This window comes from Harpegnathos saltator, unplaced genomic scaffold (assembly GCF_003227715.2).
Source record: "Harpegnathos saltator strain DR-91 unplaced genomic scaffold, Hsal_v8.6 scaffold789, whole genome shotgun sequence".
Classification (NCBI taxonomy): domain Eukaryota; kingdom Metazoa; phylum Arthropoda; class Insecta; order Hymenoptera; family Formicidae; genus Harpegnathos; species Harpegnathos saltator.
This window is the reverse complement of record NW_020230636.1, coordinates 1,042,443-1,057,068: the sequence shown is the minus strand read 5'-3', so window position 1 is coordinate 1,057,068 and position 14,626 is coordinate 1,042,443. Positions and strand designations below refer to the sequence as shown.

General features: G+C 47.6%; 1 protein-coding gene across 9 annotated transcripts in view; it reads left to right on the top strand.

The window, feature by feature from the left end:
- Positions 1-14,626, top strand: part of LOC105181704 (neurotrimin) — a 182,910-nt gene that overhangs the window by 93,363 nt on the left and 74,921 nt on the right. For 7 of the 9 annotated variants that reach the window (XM_011138663.3, XM_011138661.3, XM_019840697.2 and 4 more), the window contains exon 1: positions 9,283-9,456. The exons of the other annotated variants lie outside the window; for them this stretch is intronic. In XM_011138663.3, coding sequence (XP_011136965.1) covers positions 9,378-9,456 — 79 coding nt within the window. In that variant the 5' untranslated portion in view covers positions 9,283-9,377. Of the gene's footprint in view, positions 1-9,282; positions 9,457-14,626 lie in introns of those variants that run through there. 9 annotated transcript variants of the gene reach the window in all.

Below are 14,626 nucleotides of genomic sequence, written 5' to 3'. Positions count from 1 at the left end.
CGGTCGAGGCGGAAATGCATTTGACGCACGTGAAATATATGCGCGAGAGAAATAATCTGTTTTCTGAGAAATACGTATTTAAAAATATTGCGGCACCGCAATTCTCCGTGACAAAGTCGCAGCGCCGCGGCTCGCGAAACCCGGTTCACCGCGTCAGGGAGCACCGCGCGAGGAAATGTTTCGCATGTGTACGTCGTAATTGTTACTTTCAAGCTGGACACGAGCTGGACGATCCAGTTATGCCGTCGAGAGAAACAACGGAAGAGTTATTCTTTTGACAAATATGTAATTAGCAATTTCATTTGCGTCTTTCAGCGGAGACCCTCTCGACCCGATGCGCCGTTTATCAAGCGCACGACTAGGGGAGGTGCGAGAGGGAAATAATGAAATTTACTGTTAATTTCATCCGAGAGATTTTCACCCGACTCTAGACGTGATGTAACGTTATTAATGCGCCTCATTAAAAATAATGACGTCGTCATCGATATCGATACCTGTAGCGATCCCTCGGCGAGAGATCCCAGCGCGGATCGGACACGCGGGTAAAAAGTGCGTGGGCGCAAATCGAGGCGGAGGCATATATATATATATATATATATAGGCGACGATGAAATGTCATCGTCTGAGAAATTCAAGCCGTGCCTAACTATAAAACACGACGAGCGAGCATGCGGAACACGAAACGCGACTCACGGAGCGGTCGTTCGTTTTCCTCCCCCTTGAGCGCGGCCATGTATCGACAAATGCTAGCGTCCTTTTCAACTACAGAGACATCTGTGTTTTAGGGAGGTGCTCGCGTGCTGTTTATTCAATGCTTATAGCGCAAGCCAATTTATCTCGTGCTTCGGACAAACGTCAAAGCCTTGTGCCTGAATAATGGTACGGTGGTTCGGGCTGTGGTTAGACAATGACGTCCCAACGCTTTCCGTCTCCTAGTCCCTTCGACCTCTAAAACAACTGGACGTACAACGCGGCTTAGTGCACCGGCACGCTCTCTCACACTTACGGTCGCTTGTACACGCCGCTTTCTGTCTATCTCCCTCTCTCTCCCTCTCTCTCTCTCTCTCTTTCTATCTCTCTCTTTCTATCTCTCTCTCTCTCTCTCTCTCTCCCCCCTTGACATACACGTTAGCTGGACCGAATGTATAGGGTGTACACGCGAGAGCAACCTCACGCTGTGTTCGCCTAATTAGTCGTCCTTATGCGACTCGTTTATCAAAGATGCACGCACACGTTGTAGGAGCCGGTTACCACCCGGTGAGAATTAATTGAAGGGCTCAATGCCGCCATACACTGTCACGCTTCTCGGGTCCGATTGACCCGGGGGAGAAGAGAGCTGCTCTCTCTCTCTCTCTCTCTCTCTCTCTCTCTCTCTCTCTCTCTCTCTCTCTCTCTTCCAGTCGGAGTCCAATTATTAGATATACGACGGCGATAGTACGCGCGGCTGTTGTGTATAAATAAATATACGTTCGGCACATTGCACGCGCGCGTGCTTGATCGGGAATAATTTATTATGCGACCGCATACAAATCTGGTTAAGTGGGTGTCATCGAAATCCGAATATTCGCCAGCGCGAATTTGCGCCAATTAAACAATACACGCGCCCGTAACCGGAAGAATGCAGAGGCGTGTTTATTACCCTAGTCATATATTTAAGCTGATGCGCCGCAATATTCGCGTAATCGGTTATTCATACATGCGAACATGTAAATCGACTTCGCGCGAGTTTGACCAATGTGATACTTTAACGCGGAGCATTCCGGGCGTCGTTTCGCGGCAACGATAGATTTGATCGATGTAAATTATCCGTTAATTGTGTTGTCTATCTTTGCAGAGCAGATGACCGGATTAGTCGTAAACACGATGCGAATGATCGTAAGAAGAATGTTTAGTCTTTGACGTCATCGAAGCTTCGTCATCGCCCGTCTCAATGTCGATTCACACTTGTCTAAGATATCGGAGGATTCACTGGGAATATATGATACGTGTTGTTCTACTGCATATTGGGCAGTATAAATACGTGCACACACACACACACACACACACACATACACACACACACACAAAATTGAGACTCTCAAATCTTTTATAATTTATCTTATATCGTCACCCTTCGCTCGGTGGTTTCCCTTACTACAAATCAATGCAGTTCAGTCTACACGCTCTGTATATCATAAAGGATAAGCTTTCTGGTTGTATTATATACGTAAACCTTAATTTGTCACAGGCTCACTTGCATCGAGGCAATGTATCTTTCTATGAAACCGATGAAGACAACAGGTGGTAATTCCACAAATCACAGTCGCTCGCGGCAACTGTCATCTCTCCAATAAAGAGATGATATTTTTCAAGCAATGCGTACGAAATACATAATTTCCGCGATGTTTCCAATAAATGAGATATATGTTTTGCATGTCGTCACAAATATTAACGCAAAATGCTCCCCTCGTTATCTATACGAATAATTATCTATGCGAGAAACGTAAACAATTTATTAATTTGCATATTAAATAGTTGATTAATGCATTGCAATGTTGGATGCAACAAATATCACGAATTTATAAATGTGAATTGGAAACGTAAAATTACTAATAACGTCGATCGATCTCCCGAAACGTCGAACGATCCTAACGCCGTGCAGTTTATAATCTCGAGACAAGCTCAGGCAGAGGAGCGATTACTTTTCACGCAAGTGAAACGCACGGATTCTCTGTTTTATGCACGATTGCTCTTTCGCTCACGCTCGCTTTCGAAATTACTGATCGATTAATTATTCCAACATCGAAGCGCACGAAGACGCACTCTTCCCGTTGCCCATGAATGTGGAAAAGAGAAGAAAAGCACAAGAGTAAGAAGAGTAAGAAGAGAAAAGAACGATTGGAGCAAGGAACGATACAAATGGAACGTTATTACATGTTTCAATGGTTGCATGCAAATTCGATTTTCTTTCTCTCTCCCTCTCTCTCCGTTGTGTAATACAGAGGTGTATGCGTGCGAATTAACCGTTTCTCGCATCACCCTTGATTTCGTCATTTCGCGAATGAGAAGGGGGGAGGGGGGAGAACTACCGTCATCGTCGGCACGATACACGAGCTTCATGATCGATATCCTCTTACGAGGCAGATTTTACGATACACTCGGAACTATCGCGCCGCTTGTAACAGGACGACGCTGCGCGCCGATATTGTCAGAATATAACAGGAGTCCCCCATGGCGCGCATTATATTACCGGCATAATATTATCGCTGTAACGCGCTCGTGACGGCCGTTAAGGTCTGGTAGGATCGCACGGGGTGGCGTCGGGGTCTGCTTGCGGCTCGCGGGCGGGCGGGCGGGCGGGCGGACGGGCGGGCGAGCGTGCGAGCAGGGTGCGTGCGAGGGGCTGCTAAACAACGGTCTGGTTATTAACGAAGTTCCTAAGTTTTCTCATTTGCGCTCGTGTGCTTCTTCGCGTCGCGCCCTTGCACGTTAAAGAGCGCGAGGCGCAAAGCGCAGCCACGTACATCGTTCGTCGAGTCGCGGCGTGGCGCGCTGTACTTTCCTCGTTGCGGACGTCATCGTATGATTTCCGACGGAGCGGACGCTGCGTCGAAAAAACCGCGATTTCACAATTCACGCCTCGCACGCGCGACAATTGCGCGAGTAGACCAGCAAATACAGAGCGGGCCGATCGGGAGATAAAACGCGCTGCGTTTCATGTACGTTTCTGCATGATACGCGGCGCGGAATATAAATTTACGCGCGAAAAAGGCCAATTTATAAAAAAAAAAAAAAACCAACGAGAACCAGGTATCACGCTAACACCGTTGTTTATTGTTATTTATACACCATGTTAATTGCTTGCCAATCATATGATACGGATGAGTAAATTTCGGTTGATTTGCGTATCGACAAGTTGACGTTCAGCGATTATATGGCGAAAAAATGATTGATTGAGAGGAAATAAAAAAAATAACGGACAAAACGGCATACAAAACTGCGGAAGAGCGTGGAGGAGGAGGAGGTGGAGGAAGAGAAGTACGAATAAAATGCGAAATAATTCGAAGCGCGCGTACTAAAAGTACGCTTAGAACAATTGAAGGATTACGGCAGAGTCACATGCATACGACGCGCTTCATGATCGCTAAGTATCCCATTCATCCATGATATTGACAAGACGGCGGAAAAGTAGAACTTGCGCGAATTTCGTTATATGCAAGCCTGTGTGCGCGCGCGCGCGCGCGCGACGGCGAGAGAGAGAAAGAGAGAGAGAGGGGGGGGTGGAGGGAGGGAAGGAGGGAGGGAGGGAGGGAGAGAAAGAGATTAAACAACGAGCTCGCTATTAAGAGAGAGTTCTCGAGTTCGCCGCTTCGCTCGCTCTAGTGTTCGCTTCCTCGCGCCGCGTTCTCGCGTCTGAGCGCTTAAAAGCCCCCGCGTGCTTAGAGCATAGCGGATAAAGCGGTACCGGCGGACTTCTTTTTCCGACTCGACAAGCGTAACTCCGAGATAGGCGCGGCGAGAGAGGGCGAGAGAGAGAGAGAGAGAGAGAGGCAGAAAGAGAAAGAACGCTCAAACCGGAGCTTTTGGACGCCTCCGCCGGCACTTTCGCAGAAAATCGAATTACTCGTTTCGCGTTTGCGGCCCGCCGACGGCAGGAAATGAGCATCCAGTCCTTCACTGGGAATGGGCATTTTCCGGTGCCACATCGACGTCTCGGACGACCTCCGCGCGACGTCTCCGATCTCATCCGTGCAATTTGATTTTATCGCGGATGCGGATCTAAAAACAAACGATCGTAACATTTTTCTTTGCCGTCGGACAGCCCGCGGGTCCAGAAGTTATACGCGGTAGATAGCGCGGTTTAGTTAGAGGCCGGTCGCGATTTTGCAAACATCGTCGGTAAATATTGTTGAAAAACGATTTGCCAAAGTCTCGATTGCGGATAGTTTTGGATTTACTTCTATTACATTCGATATATCATCGATATTTTCATCGATATATAGATATACGCCCGCGCACAGGTCCAATAAAAAAGTATTACTACCTCCGAGCTTGTCGTATTAATCGCTTTTCCGGTCAATGCCTGCGTGTCTCTTGCGTAATATCTTTTTATATTTTCTCACATCGCTTTCTGATGACCGGATAAGGGACAGCGACAGATATAAATGGACGATTCGATATATCTTTATGCGTATTATCGTTTTCTCGTTATTGCTTTCGCGCGTCTCGGTGATATTAATCTAGCGGGCACGTGGAACAACCCCGAAATAGCGAGTGATCAATAGATAGTGTAGACCGAAATACACTAATCCAGTTGTAGAATCATTACATTAAGACGTAATATCCTTATTGTGTTATTAGATTATTCAGAAGTCGCGCGTTATCTTAATAAAGTTCATCTAAAATTAACTTCCGTTCTACACCACCACCACCACCACCACCACCACCACCACCGCCGCCATCACCACACGCGTGCAAATCGCACGAGAATAGCCTTACAAATTAGTGAAAATTACTCTGGTGACTCTAAGTACGGCGATTTGTACCGAAAATAGACGCAAGGCATGACGCGTAGTGTGTTCATACGTTTTAGGTCACACGACGCCGAATTCGGGCGTTATAAAACAAGCAGCTGCGCCCCGTTTCTGCTATTCGTTCGAGCCTTCGCGAATATAGCCACATTCGTTTCAGTAACGGGGATTCTGTTCAGAAAATGCAGTGGTAAATATCTTCATGAAACTAATTGCCGGCCGCAGTGCGGAAGGACGGGTTGCTTCGTAACGTTTAACACGATACGAATTACTTCACTTCTATATCTTCAGAGAGGCAGAAAGCGCATTACACGTGTAATTCTATCGATATTTCATATTACCGCGCAATGAGGCGATTTTTCATCGCATACAGACACACATTCCGTGTTTTGTGTTTCAAAAGATAATTACATTCAAGTTGCATCGAAGTGAATCGATATTTTATTTAATGGTCGCGCCGGAATCGCGGAAATGCCAAGTCCTGAAATGATAATGCTTCCAACACTCTCTCTCTTTCTCTCGTGAAATGCGATTGTTGCGACACGTGGATTGGGAAGGCATCAAAACAAGTTATTAACGCGCGCTCGCTCTCAGTCAATTCATTATTGCAGAATGTCGTCAAAGAGGATTCAAATCTCGTGAAAGCCGCCGTTCGGCTGAAAAATATATCCCAAAGTTGCAAATTGTCCGCGCCAACATTGAGACTCACAAATGCGGTTTCTATTTCCTACCTGAAGAATAAAGAACCGAGGCTAGAGAGAGACCATAGTAACCACCGACGCAACGAAACAGAATACCAAATTTAAGTACACCGTGTATCCCAGAATAATCGTATTTAAGATAACGGTTTCCTTAAGAAGCACCTTTTTTCCTCCTACGTGGAACGTTATCTCGCCGGCCGCTATGGCTGCGCTGTAATGGTACTTCAGCTTCCAGCATTCGCAATTCAGGCAAATTTAAATACGAATTTCCTTACAAGAGCGCAATTTTCAACTGCCTCGAGTCGCCAAATCGATACTCGAAGAAGTATTCTTTTCCACACATACTCTTCGCGCTCATTAAATGAAAAGAAGAATGAGAGAAAGCAAAGGGAGAACCTCTTGAGCCCTTGGCGCTCGAGAGAGCGCCGTCGATAACACCGTCGATAGGGACACGTGCTTCGTAAAGACATTTACAAATTTTTGCAAAGTGCAAAATATTACAGCGTGACTTTAATTAGAACATATAATCTCAACAACACTTGCAAGCTACCTACTTGGAGACTCGCGCGCCTCCATTGTGAAACTTGGCTTGAAAGACCTACAGAAGCACCTACAACGACACGATGCCGGAATATGTGCGACGAGGCAAGTGTAGTGGAAATGTTGTCGGCTTTACCTTACCAACGAGTGGAAGGAAGAGAATTTTGTAGAAAGAAGAAAGCGAGAGAGAGAGAGAGAGAGAGAGAGAGAGAGAGAGAGAGAGAGAGAGAGAGAGAGAGAGAGAGAGAGAGAAAGAGAGACGGAAAGGGAAGGAAGCGCGACGAAAAGAGGGTCGGAGGGCGGGGAGGGGGGAAGAGGGGAGAAAGGGGAGTTAGAAACACGTTTCGCTTCCTGCCGTCACCTTGAAGCCATCTCTTACCGGTTTACGAGGGCACCCACCAAAGTTTCGGTACAGTCTCACTTAGAGTCATCCTTCGAAATAGCGCGATGTACGTACTGTAATGCCTGTTACGAATACCGGGCTGCGAGCTGCGGGCTTGGTTTATGACTTACACCGCTCGTTCGCATGCCACCGAAGGACATGAAACGTTTAAACTCCTCTCTACTCGCAACCTTTTCGACGGTGGCTTCTCCACCCCCTTGCCTCGCGATGGCCGAGCCGCCCGAGCGATTTTTCGCCAGCGACTTGAGATCAATTCTGGCACGTCTCGTGTATCGCTCGTCGCTTCGTCATTTTTGATTTGATGGATCTTCGTGACGCGTCGCTGAAAGACAAGAACGGCGCCGCTTATTGTTCGTCGAACAGTGAACGTCGCGCAACGATGCATCCGAGCTCGTTAAGCGCGGCACAGCATTATGCGCGATCTCGAGAAGAGACTTTAACTCGGCGGCGGGCGTCCGACCTCGTTAAGGTCGTAACCTTCGTTTAAAAGGACCCGATAAACGAGGATATCTGCTGATTGATCGACAGAGCCTGTTGAAGCAGTCGCCGCACGTGGCGCGACTACTTTAGCCGTAGCGATGCGGTGAATCACGGGTCACGAAATCTTATCATCTGACACGGGAAAGTGGATAATCCTTTTTCACCGTCGGGCCGACGATCGATTTCAACCTATTTTTATTCGCTGCTCGATTGAAAAAGCAACGTTACGTTTGCGCGCGCATGATTTTTAGTCGTATATAGACGCGCGGCGGAGATCGACGGTAAACTTGGCTCGGATCGCCGCGCCGCGCCGCGCCGCGACGACGACGGCGACGGCGGAAAATCTCATACGCGCGCGCATGCGAATGAGAAAGATTTCACTCAAAGTGGCGGAAATCCCGGCATAAATAACGATAACGGTAAATAACAGGTTAATTGCGTGTGACGTGTGTGCATCGTCACACGACGCGAGATACTTCGATACTTTGGCCGCATTAATGCGCATGTACGTTCGGCTAGCATTAAACAGAGATACATTTCGCAAATTTGCCGAATGCGATCACCCCGACTCTCGATATATTACACACTATTAACTTTGCATTAATTCATGCAAATACGACGCGCGCGCGCGCGCGCACGGCGAATACCAACTCCGTTCGAATGAAACGAAAAACCAAATATTTCTTCTCGCTCGGATTATCGCGCGATGGCCTAGGGAATATTGACGACCTCAGCGCGTGTACAATAATAATATTCCTGATAAAAAATTACAATTCGCGTCAGACGCGCTCAAAATTTCGCCGTGCTCCGTGACATAAATTATGCATGGAAAATTATTTCTGAAATACTTGTCTAGCCCGCGAGATGGGCGCGCGCGAGCGCGCGCGCCCTCTTAGCGTAACCGGCAGTACATTGTGATGTTTGAATACAAGACAAGTTTTGCATCCGAGATAACTTGCGCTCGATAACGTGCTTAGCATGATAATATCTATACATCCACGTACTAATTAAGCAGGTGCATCGGATCGATGAGGAGCGCCGCGCGAGAGAGCGCGGAGGCTTTATACGTTGCGATAAATTCTCGCGGACGAAACTGGCGAAAAGCGCAGCGCGCACATCAACGCCTCGAAGCGGCGAAAGCTCTCGTGAGCGCAGGTCAGTGACGTCCGCGTTTACAACAGCGAGACCAGAAAGAGCAGAATGTTCAATCATCTATCCGTTCTGAGGGGACTCTCGGTCCCTTGTGGTGGTCGGGACACCATAGAACCGACGGACTGCTGATGTCTACGTGTGTTTCTATCGCTATCCTAAGAACGTGTCTCCTATACGAGGAAGGCGGGTCTTACGGTTTGTGATGGCGGAGGGCGCGTGAACCCCGACGGGCGCATGCGAACCAACCCTAAAGCTCACGGTAGACCAGAAAGGATCACGCTCGCTCGCCCTCTCTCTCTCTCTCTCTCTCTCTCTCTCTCTCTCTCGTCTCCCTCTCCCGTCCCCTCCCATCTCGCTCGTTCACCCCGTCTCTCTCTCGCTCTCTCTCTCTCTCTCTCTCTCTTTCTCTCTCCCTCTCTCTCTCTCTCTCTCTCTCTCACTCTCTCCGTTTCCTCCCTTCCGCTCTTTCTTACCCTCTCTTTTACTCCAGCCACCAGCGAGCCGGGTAAACCTCTCGTGTGCCAGTCCGCACCGAGATTCCGGCGCGAATCGTCCTTTCCCCGTCGTGGCGTCACGCCAAGTTCTAGATGGATGTCGCTGATCCGCATTATTGTGTCAGCGATTTACGTCGTCGTGCAGGTGCTCCTCGCTCGTCCATCCTGTGTGGAAGGTCAGTGATGAAGTTCGTCGCACGCTAACACTGAGATAGGTAGAGCGAGAGCGAGAGAAAGGGAATAATTCGTCTGTCCGTTCATGTTCGAAAGCGTCCTGTGCGTGGAGAAGGCTCTACGTGACTCATTTGGATCGCTGTCTCGCGCGCGCGCTACGAAACTCCGAGACAATGTTCGTCGCGAGTTACTCCGCGAGGGCAGGGGTTGATGTTAATGCCTGGTGAAATCGCCACGTGATACGTCCCGAGGCTATCCGCTGTGTAACGCGCGTCTTCTCATACGTACACGCATGCACATCTACACATACACGCGCACGCGCGCAAATGTCTAATTCTCGCTACGATATCCATACCTTGACGCGCGTATTTGTGGCGAAATTGAACACGGTCGCGTGTAAATGTAAAGAAAGAACGTCGCAGCTGAGTGTCTCCTTCGAAATTTCGTGTAACGCGCGCGAATTGACGTGTCGCTGTCTCACCCCGAGACTTCTGTGCAGCCTCTGACTGTACGTGTATCTCCAGTGTGTTAATCATCCGGCTTGCCTGCTGTTTTTAAACAGCTAACGAGGTAAAATTAGATCGCGAAGTTTTGATACAGGGCGAGCGAGGGTTTCGAGTAGGAATTATCTTGATGCTCGAGCGCGGACTTTGCCGCCAAAAGAGCATCGACAGCTTTCAGATATATCGAGTGTTTGTCTTTGTTTTTTTTTTTTTTTTTAGCAGAAACCCGACGTACATTAATGATGCTTTATTTGCACGCGAACTCGCGTTATAACTCAGTTGGACGCAACGTATCTTTCTTTTCTTTGTTTTTTTTCTTTTTTTATGAAACTCTGCCCGCATCCGTTGAATACTTTATTGAGATAAATGAACGTATAAGCGAGCGAATGTTCGCAGTTGCTTCTTTAATGTGACCGAAATCTGCCGCTGAAAATGAAACGGCGCGTCGTCGAGCGGCGCGACGAGATAGCACGATTCCGGAATTTTAGTCGCTCGGCAACTTTCGGCAATTTGCGTGCTACAGGATTTCGGCATTAATTTGATGACGGGCCATAACGCGCTGTGGCACGAGCGAAGTAACGACGCGTCATGCGCGATAAACTGTACATGATAGGTACACGACACTTTCGTTTTATTTCCCCGACCTGCCCCAAGAAGAAGAAGAAGAAGAAGAAAAGGAAGAAAGGAAGAGAGAAAAAGAAGACGAAGAAAAAGAAGCGGCCGTGTGTTCGCGAGATAAGTTTGGCGATTTTCCGAGACTAAGGATGCATCTGATCGTTAAATTCACCAGTGCCAGTTTACATTCGGTGTCGCGAACAATGCCTTTCCCATCTGCCGTAACAGTCGATTTTCTCTCCACTCACCGCAGTGGATATAATGAGATTGCTCAAACTTATACTCAAACTTATACCATTCTCATTGGATCTGACGTCAGATATTCGCGAATATTGTTAGACATTTCATTGCGACAATTTTACGTCGCAACTGAGATACGTGAAAATTAATCGAAATGGTAAATGCGATCGTCAGCGACTCTCGCGAGAGCGTGAGTTGTTACCGAAGATCTCAAGGGTGATATTCCAATGAAAACACCTTTCCAATTATTAACGACCCATTTATTCCGCCACACAGCGAAAAAGATATCGGATTGTGTTTCGACGTAACTTTATCACGAATAATACATCCCACGAATCTACAGATTTCCTCTGAGATATCTCTCAATTTAGGTTTCATTGTTTCTCATTAACGTGGCTCGTTCAATTGCCTCATCATCTCGCTGAGACCTCATCACCAGCTTCACAATGAAACCGAGAACGCGATATCCTATGTCGAAACGCTAACGATCGCATCGTCGCATCGAGAGATTTAATTTCTCCCCTCACACATTTTCGCCGCCTACTCCTTTGCTGAGACTATCCGGAATTAAGATAAAGTTCTCCAAGTAGGGTCAGTTTTCTGGCACAAAGACACACGCGAGAGAGAGAGAGAGGGGAGGAGAGAGAGAGAGGGGAGAGAGAGAGAGAGAGAGAGAGAGAGAGAGAGAGAAATAGATAGATAGATAGATGGATGGATAGATAGATAGAGGCCCGGCCGTTTCGCTTGATTTATCTAGCATCGCGTCTTCAACGAAACTCGAGATTATAGTCGATGTACACATCGGGGTGTGGTGGATACCTCCACCCCCGATTGGCCCGAGCCCTCGATTCTTCTCGCCAGCGCGCGATTATCCCCCAATATCCTGATACATTATTTATCCCCGTCTATAAAACCTCGGGCTTTTCGTGAAGGCGAGAAACCTTCCGTGGCAGGGAACTTTTTTACGCGTCCAATCCCTGGCACGATCCTTACCCGCCGACAATAACGAACGGACGGGGCGACGAGTGCGAGTGAAGCTTTTCTACTTTCCTCTCTCTCTCTCTCTCTCTCCTTGTCCTCCTTTTTTCTCTCCGCTCACTTCGTTCCCTTTTCAACGCCGGCACTCTTCCCACCGCGCGTCGGGAAGCCTTTCCACATTGACTGCCAAAAAAGCCCTGGCAACGGCGCGACACTCATTTAATTTAAGGATAACAAAGCACTATATCCGAGACAAATCCCTGGATTAGTTTTATGGCGTTCCTGTTTACACTTCAGTCAGTGCATCGCGATCTGCACACCCTCGTCTGCCTATTTGCATGTTCTCGCGTTGTCGCGTCTCGTGATAACGCTTGATAAGCGCAGTGTTTCTCCGCGAGATTGTTCATTCGCTCGTTGACACTCGCGACATTCTGATCGAATATATATATGCGGCTCGATGCACGAACGAATTGAAAATTACTCGATTCTCTCCACGCAGCCTCTCCGGTAATTAACACGGTCGCAGCATTCTCAGAGGTAATAAGAGATAACGATCGTTACCCACCTGCTTGTCACTCGCCATATTGTCATTACGCGTGGAATTTCTTGCGCACGATCGATACTCAGCCGGCTGCACGTTCGGCGAATGAATAAGGCACAATAACGGTCAGATTAAACGAAACATGAGGTATATAATATATTTGTCGAGGAAACAATTAGTTGGCGGCACCGTAGGAGATTGTCAATAATTCGTGGATCTTTTCTGAAATTTAATAGTGTCTCTACTTTAAAGTGCGAGGGAACGAGGCAACGATCAAACACGTTTGCTCAGTCGCGTTCTATTGTTTAACTTTCGCGGAGTATCTAACGTCAAACGCGACACCTCGGAGGATCGGTAGATCAGAGATCGCGGCTGCAATTAACGCAAACACAGCGATACGTTTCCAACGTATCGAGAAAAAATCCACCCACCAGCACACGTCTTGGCGAGATTGTCTTCGATAGCACAGCATAGACCGTGAATCACGTTCAATGTGTGTCCCTTATACGTATACCCAAATTAGACTGCAGCCATGATTGACTCATTCGAATCGATGCACACCATTGTTCGGTGTATGCCATTGTATGCATGCTGTATAGTGCGGAGCGATCATTAATATACAACGCGCCACAAGGCGACATTCAGCGATGAAAATGAGCGATCTCTAGTTACCGGGATATCGATTCATCGGATCGCGCGTCATACGTGACGCGAAGGCATAATGCGCAAGACGTCTGGCGCGGATAATAATGAATTTTACCGGTAAAAGACCTTCCGGCAATAATATCGGAGACTCGTTTGTTTCATCAACACGAGGATAATCAATCGCAGACAGAAATAAATATTACGCGAGAGGAAAATATCGTTTTCCGAGACACAACGATGTGTGCGGATCTTTGAGAAAAGATAACGCACCAATTGTAAGGTAACAAGAGCGACGCGTTGATCAAACATCGATACACTGCAAATCCAAGTATACTATTTGATATGCGTTTCTAGGCAGATTGAAAATATACATAAATATGTACAAGACCATTCATTGTGCTCAAACTTACTAAATGACCTGAGTGGCTTAAAACGGCAAAAAATATCTAGGGAAAGCTCCCATTAAAATAGCGCACTTGGATTTAGAAAAAAATCGAGTATCTTCTATTTCCAGCCGTTTTGTTACGATTGGGGTTGATCACCAGTCTAAAATCGCCAATCGTTGTGTCGAGAGGTCCGATAAAAGAAAAAAGGGAGAAAGTCAATGAATCATTAAGTATCGAAAATTCCGCTCGGGAATTATTTTCATTCGCGCGTCATAGATGCGCCGTGTGACGTACCGTGTACACCGGAATGTTTAGCGAAGAAATTTCCCATCTAAACGTGTGTATACAAAACATCAATACGAAGTAAACGAGCAACCAGTTGCGTTCTAGTTTAAAGAACGAACACGGTACATGACGCGGAAACGGGTCAGCGCAAATATTTGTCACTATTTCGTTCATTAGGGAGGTACGGCCATCGATACCTTAAGTAGTCGAAGCAGACGTATGGCCCGCCGTCTTTAACCATGAGATAGGAGACCGGTGCGCTTCGCCGAGGGAGCAATTCCCCCGGCAAGCAGCTCAGTGCGGCACAGCGCTGCACTGAACACGGTACGACGCGGCATGGCGCGACGCTCATGATCTCACGAGGTCCTCTTTATTTCGGGGTATACCGTGGACAAATGCGACTAACGTATCGAACTTCCGTCCGGGCTAATTTATGGCGTTGGGATTAGGGGAGTAAAATAGAGAGGGAGAGGCCGGAAAATGGCAATTCTGCAGCGCGGGTAACTATCCCCTTTTGTCCACCCCCCTTCCCCTCCCCGCCGCCCTCCCCCCGTTCTCCTTTCTCGACCTAGCTCACCGAATGGGTTCAAACGCTTAAGAGGCGAATGTCTCTTCTGGCCATGGTGAAATATCACTGCTAAGAGAAAGAAACGGTCACCCCCTTCGGGGCTTGACAAAAACACGGGTAATAAAACTCGCGAAGCGCCCCGGTGTACCTTCGCTACAGATCGGTAAAGCGGCCGAAGGGCGGAATGCGGAGGACGGGGAGGGATACGTTCGAGCGATTACCTTTCCGGTTACATTCCCACACGTGCGCCCAAACCTCCTCGGACTGCCGTTTCTAAACGAGATAAAAGAACAGTAGCAAGTGATATATATGTATGTACATGTATGTGTATATATATATGTATATATATATATATATATGTATATGTATGTGTGTTTGTGCATTAAGCGCGACGCAAAGGGAAATACTCGT